The 23,879-nt window shown below is 45.3% G+C and overlaps 1 protein-coding gene across 4 annotated transcripts in view; it reads left to right on the top strand.

The window, feature by feature from the left end:
- The window catches only part of TAF1A (TATA-box binding protein associated factor, RNA polymerase I subunit A), a 524,191-nt gene that overhangs the window by 403,330 nt on the left and 96,982 nt on the right, over positions 1-23,879 (top strand). For all 4 annotated transcript variants that reach the window (XM_069608604.1, XM_069608607.1, XM_069608605.1 and 1 more), the window contains one exon: positions 22-88. In XM_069608604.1, the coding sequence (XP_069464705.1) occupies positions 22-88 (67 nt within the window). The remainder of the gene's footprint in view (positions 1-21; positions 89-23,879) is intronic.

Raw genomic sequence — 23,879 nt, 5'->3', positions numbered from 1 at the left:
ATAATAAGATCTGTTTTTCAGATACTGCACCAGCTGGTTCCGTCTCATGAACTGATGTTGGAGTTGAACATGCTGCTTCAAGAATCAGGTTTGTTTTTGAAAATGCATCATTTGAGTACAGAGCAGGGTTCAAAGTAAACATTTGAAGATCAGAAATGACTTTAAATATAGCTCCTGAGCATTGAGGGGGATACTGAGTGAGCGGGGGTTAGTACAAAGTGTCCCATCGTTCAATCTTACACATGAGATGTACCATGATGTTCAAGCACAAAATTAAACCTGTTTAGATAACCTTCTAAATTACTGGTAATGTATTACAGTATAGTGTGGGTTATATTCAGTCCCAGGATACAAGTGAACTGCATCAGGCTAAGCTAGGCCAAAGGTGCTGAAATATGGAAAACTAACTGGGTCCCGTGTTCACGTGACCGGGCCAGAAGTTACATGCATTTTTCAAACAGATGACTGATGCACTGGAGTACTGCTTTGCCAAAAAGACAATGCACTGGTATGGAGAACTCTGTGCATTCTGCAGCATTGATTGAACAGGGCACAATCAAAAATGTCAGAGTAATTCAAAGGCATACTGCAAGGAAGGAGTGACTCTGTTAACCTGTTGAAAAATATTGAGATAAGCAGCATGAGGGAAATGGAAGTGAAATGTGTTGTGTTGTAGTTACTTCGAGATGTGAAAACAGGCCAAATGTAACAGGATGTATTTTAAAAAACATAATTTTGTTCATGAGAAGCTGACTTTAAAAGCTCTGCCTGGACACACAAGGAACCTGTTCCATCAAATCGCAAAGGTCAGACACTGTTCACCTCCCCACTTCACTTACAAAAACCATGTGGTCAAACCCCTTTGAAGTTAAGCAGAGCCAGGAATCGGGCGTAGCTTGGGCATGGGACAGACGTCTATTGGGGTGGACTGGTGTCCATTGAGTAAACAAAAATACAACCCATGGATGTGAGCTTTCTAAAATATCCAACATTGAATTCAGTTCAGTGATGGGGTCTGGGGCCTGAAACCTATTTGACATGCAACCGCAGATAATATGATCCCAGGAGGCGGAGTTGTAGTCTCTCTGCCCAATGAGATGAGGAAATAAATGTTCAGGTCATTAGCCGTGGAAGAATGTAAAGGGGTTTTATTGCAGACTATGTCAACAGAGGAGAAAACTAGGCTGTCTCACAGGTCTTGGGAACAGAAATATTCTATTTCATTGAAGCTACAAGTATGCATATAATTAGATTACAACAGGCTCAATGGGAAATCATATTTTGCCCATAAAATGGGGAACCGTGACAGATACAGTGATGGTTCATATCTTCCTGAAAGGCACATAAAGAGCACTATGTGTTGATAGGACTCTCCTCAAAAGTCGACTGTGGGAACCAAAGTTATGAGGTAAAATAAGATTCTAACTTTAATCCATTTTGTGGAAATCACAAAAGGTGTTTGCGCAGGCAACCACCTGCCAACACCAGACCTAGTTCATTGCGATCGGTATGATCAGACCAATTTAAAAATGTATGGGTGGTGACATGTGGAAGATTTTTATGGATTTTATTTTTACATTTGTAACGCGCCTAAACTCGAAGGCATCCAGGCGCGGTTGCGAACCAGTTACACATAACGTATACTTGCACGGAAATAACATTGTGACTGTGGTGGATCCAGAGACTCAGGAGAGCATCTCTGGGACCGGGTTCTCCAGAAAGGTCAACGATTTAGTTAAAGAGCAACATTTTTAACGATTTTCTCAACTTCATATTTGAGTTGTTTAGAAATGTAATTTCAGATGGGCACAGTAAGAACTCCCAGAAATGGGGCCTGCAGACCAGATGACCAATCATCGGGAAGAGGCTAGACCTTGTTGAGGGGGAAGAACAATAGATGTCCAATAAAAATAATCAGCCAATAAGCTGGTACACCCTAATTTAGATAGTTTGGAGGGTGGCTATGAGGTTTTAAAATGGGATGCACAGTGGAAAAGGGAAATGGTTGGACAGAAGGAGCAGACCGGATCAGACGAGGACAAGGGGAACTAAAATGTCCATGAAGAAAGGTGGAACTAAAATCTGGAAAGACAGGAGGGGATGCTGGAGGGCCATTCATGACTGGGACCAGAAGAGGCAGACAGAAGGGTTGTTGCTGGATTGCCATCCATGTCAGAAACCAAGAGAGGCAGTCCAACCAAGCCCCTATGCTTCCCATGAGATGACCTAAGATGGCTTCCTGATGCTCCTGTGCAGAACCCAGAGAGATTCAAAGTAAGTGCATTATTCCAACAGAACAAACCATTGGTAGGGGTCTACTTGCATTAAGATCTTCCCCCTATATAGACATTAATGGGATGGGCATCCAGAAGTAGATCCATAGCATTTCCTGATTAGTTAATGATTTAATTAACTCCCAAATAGCCATAGGGGCACGGCAGCGATCTCTGGGAAATTTGAAATCTCCGATATCTTTCACAGTGCTGATAATGATAGTGTTTAAAGTAATTGTGGATCACCTATATCCCTTTTTGCCAAACCCAAAAATCCTCTAATGGGGAGGGGTTCCTTTTGAAAATGAAATTGCAAACTGTTCAACACTCCCTGAACCTTGCATTAAAGCAGAAGTGGTCCCAGTGGTAAATTGAATCTCTGGGTCTGCGCTGTACAGAAAAGTGCCTTATTGGTTAAACAAAGGGAGAATAGCTGATTTGAAAACACAAACTCTTTTTTTGTATTGAAATATTTTTTTATTGACATTTCATAAAAGCACAAGATAGATATAGACAGTGCTCATTCCTCTGCTGTTCAAATAACCCAACGGGTGTGTGAACAGAACGTGAAACAAATAGAAATAAAACCATAACATGGAAACCTTAGCTGTTCCCCTTTCCCAACAGCAACCCACCGTGTTCCATCCTTGCCTCCTCCTATGTCCACGGAAAGGGTTGCTACGGACATTAAGAGCATTTGAGTAGCCCCTTAATCCTCAGTCTTGTAGGGCAAGTAAAGTCTCTATTGTGCATCCGAGCACATGACAGAAAGGTCCCTCACCTCCCAGAGAACGCCCATATTTGATCTTCTGAATAGTACATAACCTTCTCAGTCGCTACCACCGACCACATACATGCCCACCACAAATCCTCCACCGTAGGTGGCCTCAGTTACTTCCAATATGCTGCTATTGTAGCTTTTGCGATCAAAAGCATGGTTCTCATTAAGGATGGATTTCAACAGCGTGAGAACCCCCTACCGCCTCTGAACACCCCTAGCAGACATACTACTGGGTCCCGGGGTAATGACGCTCCGGTTTTAGCATTCAGTACAGTCAGCGCCTCAAACCGATATCGGCTGACCTTTGGACCTTGCCACCAGATATGCAAGTATTTTCCTTACGCACCACATCCACTCCTTCACAAACTGTCCCCTTGCTCCTCCCTGATGTGCTTAAGTCTATTCGGGGAAAGGTACCCTCTAGCCAGAAACTTGAATCCTTTCTGCATAACGTACGCTCCTAGTCAACCCCTTGGATGCCTCTTTCCAGCTCTCTAATGGAAGCTCTAAACCCAGCTCCTTATGCTAGGCTTGGAGGTATGATGGCAGAGACTGAAGCCCCTTATTGCAGAGACTAGCATAAAGACGAGAAATAAGCCTAGTGGAGCCACCCAGTACAAAAATATTTTTGGGAATTCTTTTAATGGCCTACTGGGTGCTTTTCTCTGTAGTGGCTCTTTTGCCCATGGTCGGCGCTGCAGTACTGGAACCTGTCCTTCTTGCCAATCCCAAATGTTTCCTTATAGGATTCAAAGGACCGAATTTGGCCATTCTCGTTGGAAGTTAGAGTTATGATGGATAGGAGTGAGTGGAGAAAGAAAAGATGATAGACCCAATCCCACAACCGGACCACCCCAAACCTGCATGGTCCCCTTTAGTAGCAGGTCATTCATATAAACTCAGGGGCCTGGCATGCCTCGCGAGCCACGGAAGGAATCTAACTGGTTTACTGGCGACCTCCTAATCCTCAATATTACACCAACTCCTGGATGTACGTGTATTAACCGATTCATGAATTGTCCTCAGCTGTGCCGCTTGGTAGTACCTCCTTACGTTTGGGAGCGCCATCCCACCACCCCTCTCTGGGCCTGCACACAGTTGCCCTGGAAATCCTATCCCTCCCATTCTTCCACAAATACTCCAGGATGTTCTGCTGCAACCTCTTCAGAGTTTGAGCGAGAATTGCAACCGGGAGAGCCCGAAAGTAATATACGAGATTCGGAAGGATGTTCATCTTCATTGCGGCGACTCTGCCAAACCATGAGATTGCCCTCATCCCCCATGACTGTAAATCTGTTTTGATTTCTGCAAACAGCTCCGGATAGTTTCTGTACTTCGCAGGAGAGCCACTGTCTCTGTGCTGGCTTTAATATTAAGTGCCTCACTTTTATCTAGGTTCACCTTGAACCTACAAATCTCTCAAAAGGACTCTAAAATCCCAAACAGTCAAGCAACTGTGGTCTCCGCTTCTGAGAGAGTTAGGATCACATCATCCGCAAATAGCTCCAACTTGAAAGTTTTGCCATGATACAGGATACTATGTACTCCCTTTTCAGCTCTAATTCTCCACGCCAGTGGCTCCACGATGAGGGCAAACAGTAACAGCGAAGGGGGCACCCCTGGATAGTACCACGCAAGAGTGCAAATTCCAAAGACAAAGCCCCCATAGCGGCGACCCTAGCAACTGGACATGAGTATAAAACAAAGATCCACCTAATGAAACCTTCCCCCATGTTAAACCTCTGAAGTACTTTCCGCAGGAAAGGCCACGCAACATGATCAAACGTCTTTTTGGCATCTAAACTCAGGAGCAGAGACAGGGTTCCCGTTCTATGTGCGTGCAATATCAATGAGATCAACAATCTTCTGCACATAATTGGACTCCTGCCTCCCTCGCATAAAGGATTCTATCAAGTCTGGAAGCTAGGATTTTAGCATATAGCTTAATGTCTGTGTTAAGCACAGCTATAGGTCTATAGGAGGCTAGGGTGCTTGCCTGGTTTAGCCATCAACAATATTTTAGCCTCCCCCATGGAGTGAGCAGAGGCACACTATGTGAACATAGTATTAAATAGGCTATGAAGAGGGATTAGTAAACTGTTGAACTGTTTCAAGTAGGAAGCTATAAAACCGTCCAAGCCTGGGACCTTGCCCACCCTCAGCGATGAGCTCAACTTCAACATTTCTCCCTTAGTGATTTCCTGATTAAGCTGCATTGTCTTGAAAGGGGCCCCTAGGGGACCCTGACGTCTATGGAAACAAGGCGAGTCACCACACGCAATAGATACGCCAGACAAGAGGTTGTATTCCCAAAGCTAGGGTTTATTGCAAAGCAAAAGTCTCAGTTGGCCAACTCGGTCTCGCGCCCCGCGACGTGTATCTCTAGACCTCGAGGGACGCAAGAGAGTGAATTACGTACATCAGTTACATATATACAAAATGCATATCAACCAATCAGCTATGACATGTTCAACACCCCCCTTTTTTGGGTTTCTTTGAACTTGTTGTGATGATGGACATTTCCGACTACTATTGCACCTTCAAACATCTATTCTAGTAAAAATTTGCAATTTGTGAGTACGAAGGCATCATTCAGTTGTTGAATAGAACACAGCGCTTCTGTTCTTCGAAGCGAGCTACATACGGGGGGAAGAGTTGCATTCCGGACCTTGCTATTTATTAGGTGCTATTCGCGTCCTGGGAGCCGACACGCTCTAGCGGGCTCAGCAAAGGGGGGCCGTAAGAAAACCATAATTCAAGCCTTTAGCAGTATTATTCTAACATATTCTACCATATAACGAGACTGGCTGGCAGCTGCGAAATGATTAAATGCCTTGCAGCTCTGCTTCAAGGCTACATCCGGGAGTGGGCCAGGCATTTTTCCTGGCACTGCCTACGTTTGTGTTTCAACGAACTCTTGTTATCCTCTCGGCCCTGCGGCCTTGTCCTTTTCACATACAGACAACAATGTTTTACAGTCGAGCAGTGTAAGCGGAAAATATACTGCAAAGCAACAGGAACAGAAAGCAATGAGCAATGGTTAGAAAACAAAATGGCGATTCTTGTTAAATCAAAATGGCCGTTCATTGGCAAACTCGAAAACCTATATTCTGTCATATCGTGCATGAGACGGTTGGCCCACGGCCACCAAAATACATTTGCGGTCACAAAGTGGAGGTATCCATTTTTCTAGACTGACAAACCCTCCTTTGGCCGTATGCCAAACATCTCATCTATTTATTGAAACCTCCTCTAGTGATGATGAATCTGAAGTACTTATGTCTGAATTTTGCATGCTATCGTAGACATCATCATCTTCTTCATCAATATCTATTGCCATCAACTCTTTTACTGCTCTCATCTCATTTGGGTCTGTGTCAGTTCGATCATGAGGTTGTTTTTTCTTTGTCGTCATATGCATACATCCTTCCGTACATCCCTCAGTTACCTCAGCGCAAACTATGGGTAAACAATGTATACAACAACAGCACGTTAGGAATATTTCAAACACCACTACTAATATTGAGATCAACTTCCATCCCCAAGAACGTAGTATTTCCCAAAACCAAGATCCTATTCCCCAGCTCCCTTCTCCAGTAGGGAATTCAGAGCTTAGGACGTGCATTTTCTTTATTGCTTCAAAGATCGTGGGGGAATAGTCATCGACATAAACGCAACATGCTGATCCCACTATTTTGCAAATTCCCCCACGATCAACCAGGATCACATCGAGAGCCATTCTATTTTGCAGTGTCATTAACCTGATTCCTCTTTCTTCCAACGTCATGTTAAATAATATATCTGTTGTTGTGTTTATTGTATTTTTTAGGATTCTGGACAGTTGCCTTATATTATAGGAGTTCACTATCTGCCCTAAGAATGGAATGAATGATTTTGCTACATCAGTTGCTATTAAAACACCCTTGTCAGTCCTTTTGACTCTAGTTCTGGATAATCTGACCATTGCTGCTGTTTCTAAGAGGAATACTCCTGGGAACAGTAGCCCTAGGTAACCTGTAGCTCCCCAGTTTCTGGGCAACCAAGGATATGCTTTCTCTCCACATATAAAATAAACTGGATCACCTACATATACTGGTTCTATTTCCCATTTTAATACCACTGTATTCATGCAACCAGTATATGTTCCGACTGAAAAAGAGCCTTTCTTTTTTAGACAAAAAGGGACAGTTCTTCGGCTATAATTCACTGTGTAAAATGGGGGAATTGCATCTTTGTCCCCTTCTGTTCTTACACGAAACGTCATTACAGATGTTTTTTCTGGTGAGGACAATCTATCTCGTCTATTTTGTCGTGTTCTCTTTCGTGTACTTTTCCTCGTGGGCTCTGGGGCTATTACTTGTGCTTTATGGAAAATGGAACAGCCCACAGGCTTCATTATTATCTCCTCAAACTCATTCATGTTGGTTCTGTCTAATTGACCCGTATTACTCTCATTACATTTCCCATAGAACATTGCACCTAAAGATGCACTACATGCAGAACTTAATGGTAGTGGCTGCACAACCCACCCTATTCCTTTCCCAGCATGCTGTGGTAAATGGGCACATACCCAGCAATTTGTTTTCTTCAGAATTGCATGTGTCATGTTCATGATCAACAGCAAAGTGTTATTTCCAAAACCTTCCCTGTGTCTTTCTTCCATTCTGGGCAGGGTATAAGTGATCACCTGAACCGGGCTTTCAGTAGTGGATATATTAATTATTGGTAAAAACATTTCTAATGGGTGTATTGTTTCCACCCACCATAATAATTAGGGCTGTCGATATTGGTGCTGCCACGCTCATAAAGCACATTATTATTGTCAGTACCAGCATACAATTTGTTTTACCATGCATTTTTCTTAAGCTTACAGTCTTTATAATTGACTCATTCTCAGCGGTGGTGGTGCAGGAGGAGGCTGGAACCGGTCCCGGCATGTTTCCCGTCGTCGTCCTTCTTTGTTATCACAGTTCGTTGTGGATATCTCTCTTCGTCGCGCTTGCTCTGATGTTAATAAGTTCAATGGAATTGTCACAGTTCAGTTCTGCCTGTCCTTTTTAGCCTGGATTTGATTATTCGTTTTTAGGCGAGATCACTTGTCCTTTCTTATACTGCTCAGAGGACCTTTGATCAGTTATCTTATCGCCTTAGTATCATGTGCGCCCAGCTTGTCCGCTCTGGTTCAGGACACATGTACTTGTTATGATCGCACTGAGGAGCCGCGAGTCTAGAATTGTCCGATTTACACAATTCTCACGCTTCTCTCCTTTACACCTCTGGTTCCTTCTCCGTCCATGAGCTGAACCAGAGGTTGACATAAACACCAAAAAGAACTGAGGATCACTTTGTCTTCCGAGGCCGCAAGTTGTATCGCCTTGCTCCTGGTATCGTATGATCCGTGAACAGTGCCGGTGCACTTCCAGATTCAGGCTCAAAGTCAGCCTGTGGCGCTACTGCAGGTGCTGGTGTGCGCCGCACCAATGATGCAGATCCGTTTTTTGGCATGCTGGCAAGTGCTGGTGGGCGCCAAAGGGGTACACGATTTGTTTCTGCTGGTATTTGCAAGGCAGATTTCGCGTCGGCCAGCAGTGATGTCGATTCTGCTGGGCAACGTTGGGGCACTCTTTGCCCTTCCCTCTCTTTGGCAATCGTCTCAGGCTTTGTTTCGAGTTTCACTTCTCGTTTTGGCAGATTAGGTGGCTGCTTACTGGCAACAGTTTCTTTCGTTTCTGGGACCGCTGTCTCTTTCCGGTCTTCAGTGTCAGGCAAGTCTTTCAGTGCAGTTGGAATCTTCTTAGCATGGATCCACGACTTCCTTCCATCCACCCGTATTGCCGTCTGCGTCGCCAAGAGTACTTGATAGGGCCCGCGCCACCTGGGTGCTAATGTTGACTTTCTTTAAAAATTCTTTAGCAGCATCCAGTCTCCTGGCTCCAGCGCGTGCCCTGGACCGGTGTATCTCACTGGTAATGCCTCCTGCACCTGCTGATGAATCAAACGCAATTTCTGCATTAAAAGGCCACAATAAGTACTAAGCACAGGATGTTCTATCTCACTAAGTAGTTTTGGCTGAGGTGCGCACCAAACAATTGCCAGCCTCACCATCACGATCTCGTACGGGGAGAGCCCAGTTTTAGCCTGTACAGACGTACGCATGCATAATAGTGCTATTGATAATGCATCCACCCAACTCAACTTGCTTCCCGCACAAATCTTGCTAATCTTTGATTTAAGAATCCCGTTGTGCCTCTCCACAAGACCGGCAGAACTCGGATGCCTTGAACTATGGAATCTCTTATCAATCTGTAGACCAGCACATATCTGTAATACCACTGCACCCACAAAATGTGGTCCATTATCAGACCATAGGACACGGGGCAAGCCAAATCTGGAAAAGTATTCCTTCAACATTACTTTTGCCGTGCTCATTGCTGTGCAGTCCTTCAAGGGATATGCCTCCACCCACTTACTGAATGCACAGATCACAACCAAGACGTATTTTAAGTTTTGGCACCTCTCCATCTCTATGAAATCAAAATGAATCGCCTCAAATGGCATGGAGGGCGGGCCAAAACTGCCTGTTGGAGTCACTGTTCCCTTCCCTACATTGTGTTGCAAACACGTGATACAGTTCTGCACCAACCTCTCTGCATTCTTTTTTATGTTTACATTCTTGCCAAACTGTAGAAAGTTGCTGTATTTTCTTTGCACAGATGTGCGTAGGGCTGTGGGCCATTGTGACCATTGCAGTCACGTATGAATTTGGCAACATCTAGTTTCTAGTTCCCTTGGCCACCCAACAACCCTCCAGATCCAACTCAGCAGATCCCTCTGCCCACCCCTGTATTTCATTGGCCGTAGCTTCGGCCTGCATTTCTTTGACAGTGGCAACTCCATCTTCTATCATACAGGGTACTTCCTCTGTCTGAACCGTCATCATTTTGGTATTCAAATCAGTGGCCGTCTGTTTCGCAATTCTGTCTGCAAACGTGTTTCCCTCTCCTACTTTGCATGTTACTTTTTTATGTGCTTGCAGTTCACTATTGCTAGGCGCTTTGGAAACGTGAGTGCAGACAGCAATCGTACAATCAAAGGGCCATGTTGAATTCTGGCGCCATGTGATGTCAAAAACCCTCTCTCAGCCCAGAGTCGACCGAAGTTATGAACCACTCCAAAAGCATACTGACTATCAGTATATATATTCACATTCAAATTTTCAGAAATCTCGCAGGCTCTAGTTAATGCTATTATTTCTGCGGCTTGTGCTGAATTATAGGGAATTCTTTTGCTTTCTACAACGCTCTCTAGGCTAGTGATAGCATACGCGGCAGTTGTCGTGCCATCTGGTAATTTAAAACATGAGCCGTCACAAAATAACTCTCCATCTGGCTCTTTCTGTGGGATATCACTTAAATCAACTCTCCCCTTGGTTTCTTCCTCAGTGACCATTAAGCAATCGTGGGGGGGGGGGGTGGGTGATTCATTCTTGCCAATTTCTTTTATGGTTGGTGGCATTAATTCTGCGGGGTTCAAAGCGCTACACCTCATAATTTGGATATGGGGCGCGAACAAGATAATCTCATATCTTGTCAATCTAGCAGAGGTGAGGTGTTGCGTCCGTGTCCTATTAAATAGAACGTCTATGGCATGTGGCACCATCAAAATTAAAGTGTGCCCCAATACCATCCCTTCCGTTTGTTTCACTGACGCAGCAGCCGCCGCGACAGATCGCAAACATCGTGGTAGTGCGTCCGCTCAGGGTCCAGCGCAGAAGAAAAATAGCCGCACGGCCTATTTCTTCCACCTTGTTCCTGTGTCAAAAAACGCCAATGCACATCCTTCACTCTCACACACAAATAGTCTAAAAATGTTCCCATAGTTCGACATACCCAAAACTGGAGCCGGGCATAATGCAGTTTTCAATCCATCAAATGCTTTCTGACATTCCTCATAACCGCATCCTTTCTAGTTAAATTCACCAACGGCTTCACAATTAACGCAAAATTACCAATCCATTGTCGGGAATAGGAAGCCATGCCTATTATGGCTCTGACTCCTTTTTGTGTCTTTGGAATAGGCATAAAAGAAATACTTTCTATGCGTTCTGGCGTTAGTCTTCTCCCTCCTTTTGAAAGTAGGTAGCCCAAATAGGCCACCTCCTTTTGATTATACTGAAATTTCTTCAAACTATCTTTATGGCCATGTGCCGCTAGGTGTGACAGTAGTAATACAGTGCTTTCTTTACAAATCTCCTCTGTGTCTGCAGCTAGCAATAGATTGTCTATGTATTGCAAGAGTACACAACCCACAGGTAATTCCAGCATGTCTAGCTGCTCTTTTAATGCTCTACTGTAAATACTTGGACTTTCCGTGTAACCTTGCGGAATCCGCGTGAATGTAAATGATCGTCCTCCTAATGTGAACGCAAACAAATATCTGCTGTCCTTGTCCACTGGAATACTGAAGAGCGCTAAAATATTCTGCTGAAACAGGTATCATTGTCAATATTGTAGTGACGTCTGGCACTAGAGGAAATTGTGGATCTACTACCTTATTCAATGCGCGTAAATAAATTATGAAACGGTATGGTACCTCATTACCTCCTTTTTTATAAACCGGAAGAATCGGGCCGTTGCATGTACTGCCTGTAATTTCCTCGATTACCCCTAATTTCACCAAATCTCTTCAATCCTTTCTCACCTTCAGCCGAAATTCTGTATTGGGGTATTCGCGGTAGGATAACACCTTCTTTCAAAATGATCTTTACTGGCTCTATCTTTAAACATCCTACATCATTGTCATGCATTGCCCATATACAGGTTGGTACTTTACTTAGTTCCCCTGGTAACGCTTCGGACATGAATTCTGACACAGGGGCATCGTATGGCCAAGTAGTTAGTAACACTCCGTCTGCCGTGCAATGTATAACGGAACCTAGTTTTTTCAACAAGTTCAATCCCAACAAGTTCTCCCCACAATTTTCTGTTAAAAGGAAAGGACAATGTTCAGTGAATGGTCCTATAGTAACTGGGACTGGTTTGGACACTGGGTTTATGACTGGTGTACCTGCGACCCCTACGGAAATATTCTTTTGCCCTGACAGTGGTATATCCGGAACCAAGTGATGGTCTATTGAACACTTCTGTGCTCCGGTATCTACAAGAAAGCAGAGCTCCTCATTCCCGACTCTCATTTCTACGTAGGGTCCTCTCTGATTCACGGGAATAGACACTGGTTCCGAACCCTGTCCTGGGCTGTCCTATTGGGGAAATAACACATCGTCCGATGTGTAATCATTACTATTACTGTAATACGTGTTTGGCTGTGTATCGAAAACGTTCCCACTCTTTCCTCTATTTCCCCCTCTCTGGTTTCCATATTGTTGATTTTGCTGTCCCTGACTCTGGGTTGGGGCATTTTGGTTTTGGCCTTGGTTTTGATTACCTCCGTTATTGTGATGCTGCTGCATACTATTCCTATTTGGTCCATTCGCTCCTGGGTGTCCTCTATGCTGTCTCCTCTGACCAGACCCATTTCTATTCTGTAGATGCGGACATTGCGCTCGCCAATGTCCTTCCTCCTTACAATACGCACACTGATTCGGTCCCACTGTTCCCCCATGCATACTCGAATTACTCCTTCCTTGTGCGTTCCCTCGCCCTATATTATTGTATCTTATTCAGCATTGAACTTATTTAGCATGCATTACTCCTGTTGCCCTGTTGCCTAGGGCGCCTATCGCATCCTACTCAGCATTGATTGTATTTAGCATGTGCACTGATCTTACCTAGTACGTGCTACTCTTGCTGCCCGGTGCTACTAGCATGTGTTACTTAGCATGTATTACTCTTGCTGCCCTGCCAGGCTGCCCACTGTATCTCACTTGGTACTGATCTTATTTAGCATGTGTTATTTAGCATGTGTTACTCCTGTTGCCTCTGCCTAGGTTGTCTACTTTTCCTGCAGTCCATAGTCTAGTTGATACTACACCACTATATTACTTTGGCAGATAACTTTCATGTTGCTCACTAGCCACAGTCAATGCTAACCCTCTGCTGCTCGCAACACACATATCTAGCCTCTAGTCGGATGCTCCGAACCGTAGTATCCATTACATCCTTGTCTATCATCACACGGCTCCCCTACACAATATTGCAACACCTACCTCACATGCCAGCGGTGCGCAGCCCTCAAGGCACCGAGCATCAGCATGCCCCCCTCAGTAACCTTCCAAACCACTCATATGTTACTCCTCACATTAAGTATAACACTCCACACCATGGCACTCAACTTCCCTACTAATAGGACACTGCCCATCCTGACATCCTCCACTGTGTCCAACCCTATTACCACATCTCCCACAAGCATGGAAGATTCCTCAAACTTCCTATGCAAGCCCTGCCTTACTATAGACAGGAATCTACGCCTCCGAGCGAGACTAGCCAAAATTTACGAGCCTCCCATTAGGTCCCTCTGTACTCCCCGAGCCACAAGGACCCTAAATATCTCGCCTTCCTCTTACGGCCTTAGGCCATCAAAACACTTAGTTAATCCTTGCAAACCAAAACCTCTACAAACACCTCAACCAGCCACACCAACAACGACAAGCCCACAGATAAAAGGAGCCCTAATAAACTCAAGATCACTGGTAGCACATGCCACGGAAATAGCTGACCTGATTCAGAAGGATGACCTAGACTTCCTCGCTATCACCGAGACGTGGCTACATCCCGCTGCAGGCCCTATGCTCATGCTAGCTGTCCCTGATGGCTACTCCATCCTGAGACATGACAGACTTCAGTCCAGAGGAGGCGGCATCGCTATTATCAACAAATGCTGCCTTGCCATGAGACCTTCCACCCCCATCGTTACTCCTTCATGTGAATCCTTATCTGTAAAAGTCCCTCTGACCAATGATCAAACCCTGAATAGCCATCTGTTATACCGCCCCCCAGGCCCATCTGCAACTTTTGTTGATGGTCTAAATGCTATCCTATCGAGCAACCTTAAAAGCTCCTCCCAGGTACTTCTACTCGGAGACTTCAACATGGGCTTTAATGACCAGTCCGACCAGCTTGCCACCAAAACAGCTAATGCTCTATCAGAATTGGGATTCACCCAAAGAAGTAATACCGCCACCCATAACAAAGGCAGAATTCTAGACTGGGTGGCAGACTACAATTGTCAGGCTAACATTCTGTCTATATCACCACTGGCCTGGACCGACCATAACCTTGTATCTTTTACGCTTTCCACCAACAGACCCCCACCGACTCCCACCGTTAGGGCTCCACCGACTCTAACGAGAAACAAAAAGTGCATCACTGTGGACAGGCTCATCCCAGTATTACTCCCCACCCTTAATTCACTCCCAGATAATACAGAACCTGAGAAATTGGTCGATGAGTATAATAAAATCATGACCACCTCCCTTGACCAAATCGCACCTGCCAAACTCAGACCAAGTAAGCAAAAAAACCACCTGAACAAATGGTTTACTCCTCTTTTAAAAACGTTAAGACAACAAAAAAGAAACTGCAAGGCCACATGGAAAAAACACCCGACAGAAGCCAATAAGCTGAAACTCTCCAAATTGTCCTCCCTCTATAAAAAAGAAATCTGCCTAGCGAAACGTTTATCCTTTGACCCTCGCATATCCCACGCCAAATCAAATTTAAAGGAACTCTTCACCATCCTTAAAGAAATTGAGACCCCGATAGCTCCACCTGACACCTGTACGAAAGATAAGAAATGGTGTGAAGGCATCCAACATGCCTTAGCTAATAAAATAGCTACCCTTCAAAACAAAATCACCTGCAAAAAAAACACCCTAAACCACCTGCCTCCTTCCAAAACAATTGGCAATGCCAACATAGATGAATCTACCAGATTCAACTTTACTAAAGTCTCCATTTGTGAAGTGGAAAGAATTATTCTATCCCTTAAACCCTCCAATTGCCAAGGCGACCTATGTCCCGCGCAGCTTATCAAGGATGCCGCCCGAGACCGATCGCCATTCATAGCCAACCTCATTAATGCATCCTTTGCTACCGTCATCATCCCTACTAACCTGAAACAATCTTGGGTACTCCCCCTCCTAAAGAAACCTACCCTTGACCCATCCATACCGACCAACTATAGACCAATTACCACGGTGCCCTTCCTATTGAAAATCCTGGATAAGGTAGCATACACACAAATACAAAAGCACTTGGAACGTCACCAATTGGCAGGGGCCAGACAATCAGGTTTCTGTCCCCAGCACGGCACGTAAACTGCCCTTATCGATCTCAAGACTCAAATTGACGAGCTTAAAGATAACGGCAAATCAGCCCTACTCCTCCTTTTAGATCTCTCAGCTGCGTTCGACCTAGTCGACCATACTATTCTCTGTAACCATCTAAACACAGCAGCACACTTCTCTGATGACGCTGTTACTTGGATCAGATCCTTCCTGAATGGCAGAACCATGAGAGTTTTCTCTCCGACAGCAGCTGCAGACCCCATACCCATCACCTGCGGTGTGCCCCAAGGTTCATGCGTCTCACCCACACTCTACAACATTTTCACTAAGCCCCTTTTCGATGATCTGGATCATCTCGGTATCACCTACACTAACTATGCAGACGATACCCAGATCCTTCTCCCACTTTCAGGGGATTATGAAAAGGATTTGGCCTTGGTGAATAGAGTGTACATCATCATCCAGGCATGGATGGCCACTCATGGTCTATGCCTGAATGATGATAAAACTGAACTCATCATTCTGGGTACTCCATCCAACCTAAAAAAACTAGGCCCCGACTATTCTTCATTTATAATCGACGGCAACATCATCAAGGTGGAGCGCGAGGTGAAAACACTCGGTTTCTACCTCGACTCACATTCTCCAAGCAGGTTAATTCCCTAGCATCCTCCACCGCCTACACGTGCAAACTCATACGCACTGGTAAGCCTTTCCTATCGGACAGTAGCTGCATTACTTTGGCCAGAGCCCTCATCCTGTCGCGCCTTGACTACTGTAATGCCCTCTACCTAGGATAGACTAAAACTATAATTAAAAGAATCCAAACATTACAAAATAATGCCCTTAGAGCAGCCTTAGGCATTTCTAAAAGAGACCATATCTCAGAGACTTCCTGACAAAATAATTGGCTCCCAACTAATGACAAAATCCTCCTAAAACACTATCACTGACGCACAAATCCCTCAACAATGCCGCACCTACCTACCTGGCGGAGAGATTCCACAAACAAACCTCCTCTAGACCAATGAGAACAGCCAACAAAGACCAGCTTTCTATACCCAGCTTCAAACGCTCCACTATTGGAGGTAATAGCTTCCCGGTGAAAGCGGCTAAATTGTGGAACTCCCTACCTCCCACCATGAGAGCAGACCAACCCTACCGCAAGTTTAGATCCAACACCATTACATGGTTAAAAACAACAACTTGTAACTGACCCTCTACTTGAACAGAGATAGTATCGACTGGATTCTGCCTAAAGTACTCGCTACTTGTAGTGACTCGACATCTTCACTCTATTCCAGCCTCCTTAACTATCTCTCACCTATCCTCCTCTCACTCTCGTCACATATGTGCACTTTCTAACCAAACTCTGAACACAATACCTCTCCGGAGACTGTCTGTACACTCTCCTATTGCACACCATCCTTGCAATTAAGTACCCTATAGATATATTTCATTGCAATTTCATTGTAATTATTACCTGCTTGTAAACCGAATATCTCCTTATGTAACTAATTATTACCTGTATGCAAACTGTATATCTCTTTGTGTAACTAAGCTTCGCATATACTTGTTCTGTTGCGCCCTGTTACCCTAAGGTATGCTGTGCTCTACAAATAAATAAACAAACAAACAACAAACATTATGTCCTGTTACTTGCTGCAATAGTACCTATGTTCTTATTAGACATTCTTTCAAGTCTGCCCCCAACTGTTTTAGCAACGATAATTCGTTCACCATCTCCTTATGCCCCGGCGATGGTAACTGCTGCCGTTTATTATGCGACCCCTTTTCCCCCTTCCCAAGTCTCCCAATATCCCTACTCCTGTACGCAGGTGTAGTAAACATTTTGATAGGTGTAGAAACATTTCGCCATTATCATTATCTAATTCATCTCTAAGCTCAAAAAGTCTATATACATGTTCTCTCCCTTCTTCATCCCTCTCCCTACAGTGTGCTAATAGCTGCAGTGGTAATTTCCCAATTAGCTGTTTCCATTTCTCCACCAAATATTCACCCATGCATTCCAACACTACCTGTCTTTCGTTGCTTCTACGGAAGTCCTATATCGAAGCCACTGCTGCCGTCCCATCATTCCCGTCTGTGTACATCTTTGCCTGTTGTTGCAATTCCACCTTCCTTTCTTTGCTGATTGCGCTGCGAGTTACCCTCGTGCATCCCTGTTGGTCAGTCCCGCCTCTTGCCCCCGTGGTTTCAACTTCAACCCCGGGAGGAACGGACGGTACCGAGTCTGTGCCTGAGGCGGGAGGTGCTGATGGGACAATGGGAACAGGGAGTGTCTGTTGTGGGCCTGGTTGGCTAATAGGAAGTGTTACGTGCGCGGTCTGTGGCTGTGGGAGGGTTTGAGCTACCGGATGGGGAGCTTGAGCTACGGGCGGGGTCTGGGCAATAGCTACTGACGTGTCTGGTCTTACTTCTGATCTTGGGCCTTGTTTTGTATGGGTCAATATATTTTCTATCAATTCATCTGCTATGTGTAATTCTCGTTGTGGGTATATCTTTTGTATATTCAACTGGTCACACCTACCTGCCCTTCTTAGACTCTCAGTCCACTCCTCCTCTTCTTTCTCTTCCGCTACTTCACCTTTCGATTTATGCCTGCGCGCATGCTTTGCTCTGCTTTTAAATCGGAGCATTGCTTCCTTTCTCCAGTCTTTAATAGTCTCAAACGCTGCAGGACGCGCTTTCTTTCTTATCAACACCCTTTCCAGGTTGTCTATCCTCGCTATCTCAAAACTACCATTAATCGGCCACTGATGGTCTTGTTACTTTCTGGTTTGCCTATGCCAAGTCTCACAGAATATTATCGCACCCACTCGATACTTCACATACATCTCATACGCTGGCGTTCCCCCAGGTGGTACAATTTGGCCATCTTCCAAAGATTGTCTACAACAGCGGAAAAACCCTGCTAAGGTGGACAATACCCCAGGCATGTTTCAACCATCCCCCTGGTTAATCAACCTTACCTAGGGCGTTTGATTTTGCAAAGTCAACTCTCAACCAATACCAGATCACTTTGAATCGGGGAATGACTTACCTGATAAATCAAGTTGTCTGTATACTGACACACCAAAGGACGTCGTGTCTGCGTTTCTTGGCTTCCGCCTCGTTTTGGGACACTCGCCTCCTTGTTCTCTAGCCAGGCACGTCGATCAGATGTGTGCAGATCTGCAAAGGAGTCTCATCACTTTTACAGGGCGCCCCGAACACCTCTTGATCCCGGCTCGATCGTCCCGTCCTCGCCGTTCTCCGCCTTACTCAATTACAACGTTATGCGATGGAACAAGTGGGGGAGGGTCCCTATTAGGGCGCCATCTTGAAAGGGGGCCCTAGGGGACCCTGACATCTATGGAAACAAGGCGAGTCACCACACACGATAGATACGCCAGACACGAGGTTGTATTCCCAAAGCTAGGGTTTATTACAAAGCAAAAGTCTCAGTTGGCGAACTCGGTCTCACGCCCCGCAACGTGTATCTCTAGACCTCAAGGGACGCAAGAGAGTGAATTACGTACATCAGTTACATATATACAAAATGCATATCAAACAATCAGCTATGACATGTTTAACACCCCCCTTTATTGGGTTTCTTTGAACTTGGTGTGATGATGGACATCTCCGACTACTATGACACCTTCAAACATCTATTCTAGTAACAATTTGCAATTTGTGAGTGCGAAGGCATCTTTCAGTTGTTGAATAGAACACAGCGCTTCTGTTCTTGGAAGCGAGCTACATACGGCGGGGGGGGGGGGGGAGTTGCATTCCGGACCATGCTATCTATTAGGTGCTATTCGCGTCCTGGGAGCCGACCTGCTCTAGCGGGCTCAGCAAAGGGGGGGCCGTAAGAAAAGCATAATTCAAGCCTTTAGCGGTATTATTCTAACATATTCTACCATATAACGAGACTGGCTGGCAGCTGCGAAATGATTAAAAGCCCTGCAGCTCTGCTTCAAGGCTACATTCGGGAGGGGGCCGGGCATTCTTCCTGGCGCTGCCTACGTTTGTGTTTCAACGAACTCTTGTTATCCTCTCGGCCCTGCGGCCTTGTCCTTTTCACATACAGACAACAATGTTTTACAGTCGAGCAGTGTAAGCGGAAAATATACTGCAAAGCAATAGGAACAGAAAGCAATGAGCAATGGTTAGAAAACTGTCATGATCTCTGCTTCCAAAAGGTCAGGGTTTTCCCAACTCCCTTGGAAGCAGATCCATAACACAGGTTCCGAGGGCCAACCAGTCCCAATTGGGACCTTTTGGACCCAGTCCTGGCGCCAGTGGCACCAGGCTCATAAATATGCCCAGTCCCAGCGCTGGAATCGCCGGGCTCATAATGCTTGGGTGGACTTACCTGCAGCAGACCATGCTGCTTACTTGCCTGCCAGTTGAGCCTCTGATCCTCTTCTGTTTGGAACTACTTTTCCTGTTGGGTGGGGCAGGAGCCACTCCCTAGGTTCAGAACACTGGAACTCTTCTGGAAAGCAGGAACTCTTTTCTTACCTAGGCGTGGCTGTGGAAGGAGACACTAAGCACTACAGGAGGCTATTTAAACCACACCCGATGGATGAATCTTGCTTTGCGTTATTCTGCATCCTCTGCAGCAGAACGCTCATCGTGTCTTCTGCATCTGATCCTGGGCCTAAGGAAAAAGGCTTACCATCCTGAATCCAGTCTTCAGCAACACCTATAAAGACAAGAAAGAACAGGTTAGCATTACGGTCTTCAGTGACAGTGCTTCACTTACCTGGTCCATCGGCTGTCACCAACGCCTCGCGCTGCATTCCGGCATCTGAAAGACAAAGGCTTACCTACTCTTCGTGCGCTCCGGAGGTCTTCGCACTGCATTCCGGCATCTGAAAGACAAAACAAGGTGCGTTTAAAGACATTGGGGAACTTTAATACTCACGTGCGATTACTCCTTTCCACATCTAACCTAATGGGTATTCCGGCACCCTGCAGCCGCTCCGAACTTGTACCTGCAAAATAAAAAGACAGTTAGAGCGCATCGTGAAGCAGGCAACAAGCGCTTACTTACGTGCTTCCAGGCGCTTCTATTCATCACACGGGCTCCATCTTCAACTCACTTCAGCCCGTCATCCGCCATCGCCGGAACCCTGCAAAACAAGAGACATCATTACTAAAGACTTTTAAAGACATTAGAATTACTCGAAACTTAACGTTCGTGCAGTAAACGACGGACAGCAGTCCTCTGAAGTCAAGAGGCCTGCTCCCCTTATCCAGTGAAGAAACTGGTTACAGCACCCTGCCCCGAGGCAGATGGAGAGCACGGCGTTCACTTACCTAAGACATCTTACCCTTCGAGTCAGACATACAGTGCACAGAGGTCCAGCCCAAAGAGCCAGCCGTGTGTTACACATCACCTTTGAAGATATGGCATACGCCCAGTCAAGACCGGCGCCTCTACGGGAATTAGGTGAGCGTTACAAAAACAAAATTGCGATTCTTGTTAAATCAAAATGGCCGTTCATTGGCAAACTCGAAAACCTATATTCTGTCATATCGTGCATGAGACGGTTGGCCCACGGCCACCAAAATTCGTTTGCGGTCACAAAGTGGAGGTATCGATTTTTCTAGACTGACAGTCTGCTCTTCTGTAAACCTAGACAAGGAGCAGCTGTTCAAAAATGTCTCTATATTCTCAGACTCTGGTTGCTCAGTCCTGTACAAGGCTCTGTAGAACTTGTCAAACTCAACCAAGATCGCCTTGCTTCCAAGTACCATATTACCATTACACCCCTTATCTCCTGTAATTCGAGATGAACTAGCTCTTTGTTTAAGCTTCCAAGCCTTGTTGCCTTCTTCAAAGTATCTTTGTTTTGAGCGAATCATAGAGTACTCGGCCCTAGGCGTCTCAAGCATATTGACTTGCCTCTTAGCCGCCTGCATAGCTCAAAGGCTTTATGCAAGCCTGTCTCCCTATACTCGCTTTCCCTCTCTTGAACCTCTTGGGTCAGAGCTGTGGTCTGTTCCCTTCTGCGTTTGAGTGCCACAGCTTTTATAAAGGATTATGCCCCTTATGTAGGTCTTAAAGTCGTCCCATCTCACCATCTCTGGCACTTGGCCAAGGGTTTGAAAGAAAATAAATCCTTAATTGCCTTTTCTGTCTCCTCACTACCGGATCGCTAAGGAGGGATTGTTGAGTTTCTAGTATCTGTGCCCTGATTCTCTGGAGGGAATATCAATGTTAATTAGAACTGGGGCGTGATCTGAAAAATCTGTTGTACCAATGCTCACGCGTTTAACCCTTGGGACTAGCTCCTCCACAACCCAGAAATAATCAATTCTATAATATATACAGAGAGTATGTTAGAAGAAAGTATATTCCTGAATCGCTGGATGTGGTATGCTTCCATGCATTCAGCATGTTGGAGTCAGCAATCTGCTCAACAAGGGCCTCGCCACTGCCCAGTATCACCCCTTAGATGCATCACAGTTAGGATGCAACAGAAGATTAAAATCTCCCTCTTGGAGTATGTTGCATCGCAAATGCTATGAGCTCCCCCAGCATTTTACGGAGAATCGTTTTGTGCAGTTCGGTCCTTATACTGAAGCTAGGATAACCTGTGTTTCCTCCAATTGCCCTGAAACCAATAGATAGCGACCTTCTTTATCCAATTTCACCTGTCCCACCTGGAAGGATATTTTCAAATGGATTGTGCCCTCCCACGTGTTCCTCATCTATGATATTTCCTATATCCAGCTACAGCTGCTTCGGAAACATTTTTCGGCAGAGGGCACTGTGCGTCGATGCGGTCGACTCAATGTCCCTCGAGGACCTCGGTCTCGAGGATGTCTTCGAAGGTATATATGGAACGTGCTGCACCCGTTGGCTTCAGTTACATTTTTCCAAGTAAGTTTTTGCTTTGTGAACTATGGCACGCTTCACATTATTACTTCGAAATTGTGAAAAATGTCTTTGTCTTCGGCAAAGACGGGGTTTAAGAAATGCCAAGACTGCAGCGCTAAAAACCTCGCTGACTGACCCACGTTGGGTGTGCTTGTGGTTCCTTGGGTTGGAGCACAAGACCTTGACCTATCAATCGTGTCTATCAATGACCAGAAAAGCTCTGAAGGAGCGTCAAGGGAAATTGCAGGTAGGTAGACTCCCCAAATAATCTCTTTCGACTACCCCGTCAAAAAAAACAATCCTCTGACGAAGCGAGAGACCACTCTCCTCGACGTAAGAAAACTAAAAGGTGTAGATTGCGGAGTGGCTCTCACCACGAAGAAGAAAAGGCATCATAAATCGCCTGCTTCGTCTTCCTCGTCCGACTCATCTCCAGAGAGGAGTATATTTTACCCTACTAAGGCCTCTACTCCGCCTGAATGGAAATAATTCAGGCAGGAAATGCTTAACATTTTCGAGAGTCAGAATCCCTCGAATCAAGTAGGCCTTGCTCCTACCGCGCCTTCTGAAGCCAGTAAAGAAAGGGCTCGAGCCAAATCCTGCACATCCTCGAGCCCAGGACGATGGCCAGATTCTCATTGAGAGCCGTCCAGGCCTCGACATGATGAAAAGTCATCTGTCGAGTCATCGAAGTCCGTCACGGACAAAGTCCACGGACAAGTCGATGTCAAAGCCATCAATGTCCTCAGTGCCATTGACGCCCACGACGTTGTCATCGAAGAAATCGATGCCAACAACTCCATTGTCATCTGGCTCAAAACCATCGAAGCCATAGATGCCGTTATCAAACATTCAAAAGTCCGTTACACCATTGCCAAGAATGGATTTTTTTTAAATCTCTTGCGTCGATTTATGAAGACTATGAGCCTTCAGACGACAATGATCCACCTTTTGGATTACACTATGGCTCACCTAATGATCCTGGTAGTTTTATATTGGAGGAATCTAGGTTGCAGGACAAACAGCTAGTGGGGTGGACACCTCACCAGAGTTGCATTTTGGCACGCTGGACCCAGGTGCTCACACCGGTGCCTCTTACAGACAATTAATGACCAGGGTCACTGATTTTCTGGGATGGAGCAGGCCTGCCCCCCGTTCAAACAGGATGACCTCAAAGATATCCTGGACAAAGGTCCTCAAAGGGATCCAATCCTACCTTTTCATGTCACTCTACAAAAGAGAGTAAGTGCAAACTGGGAAGTGGTAGATATATTTTGGGTTTATATCTATTACATTGTGGTATTTTGGCTATGGTGGTATTTTTGTGGTATATTTTTATAGTCCTTGGCAATATATTGTGGTTAACTTTGTTGGGGTATTTTTATAGTGGGGAGACAAATTTCAGATGGTTCCATGTAATAATGTCCCCTCAACAATATCGCCATCCAAAACAATTGCGGAAAAAAGGCTGGTTTTTGAGGGGACATTGTTACACGGAACATGCGGGGGACACTCCCGCAACCCCTGCTTCCCCTGTCCCTATATATATATATATATATATTTCGGAGGCTTGTGGAATCTGCTTAGATCACATGCTGTGCATAGGCCGATCTATAGTGTAAACTGCAGAGTATTAGTTTGTTTTTCGAAACTCGAAAAGGGGCGTCAAACTAGGGCGTGCCAGTA

Source organism: Ambystoma mexicanum, chromosome 4q, assembly GCF_040938575.1.
Source record: "Ambystoma mexicanum isolate Mex_15411 chromosome 4q, UKY_AmexF1_1, whole genome shotgun sequence".
Classification (NCBI taxonomy): domain Eukaryota; kingdom Metazoa; phylum Chordata; class Amphibia; order Caudata; family Ambystomatidae; genus Ambystoma; species Ambystoma mexicanum.
The sequence above is the reverse complement of the archived record's forward strand: the minus strand, read 5'-3'. Positions and strand labels throughout refer to the sequence as shown.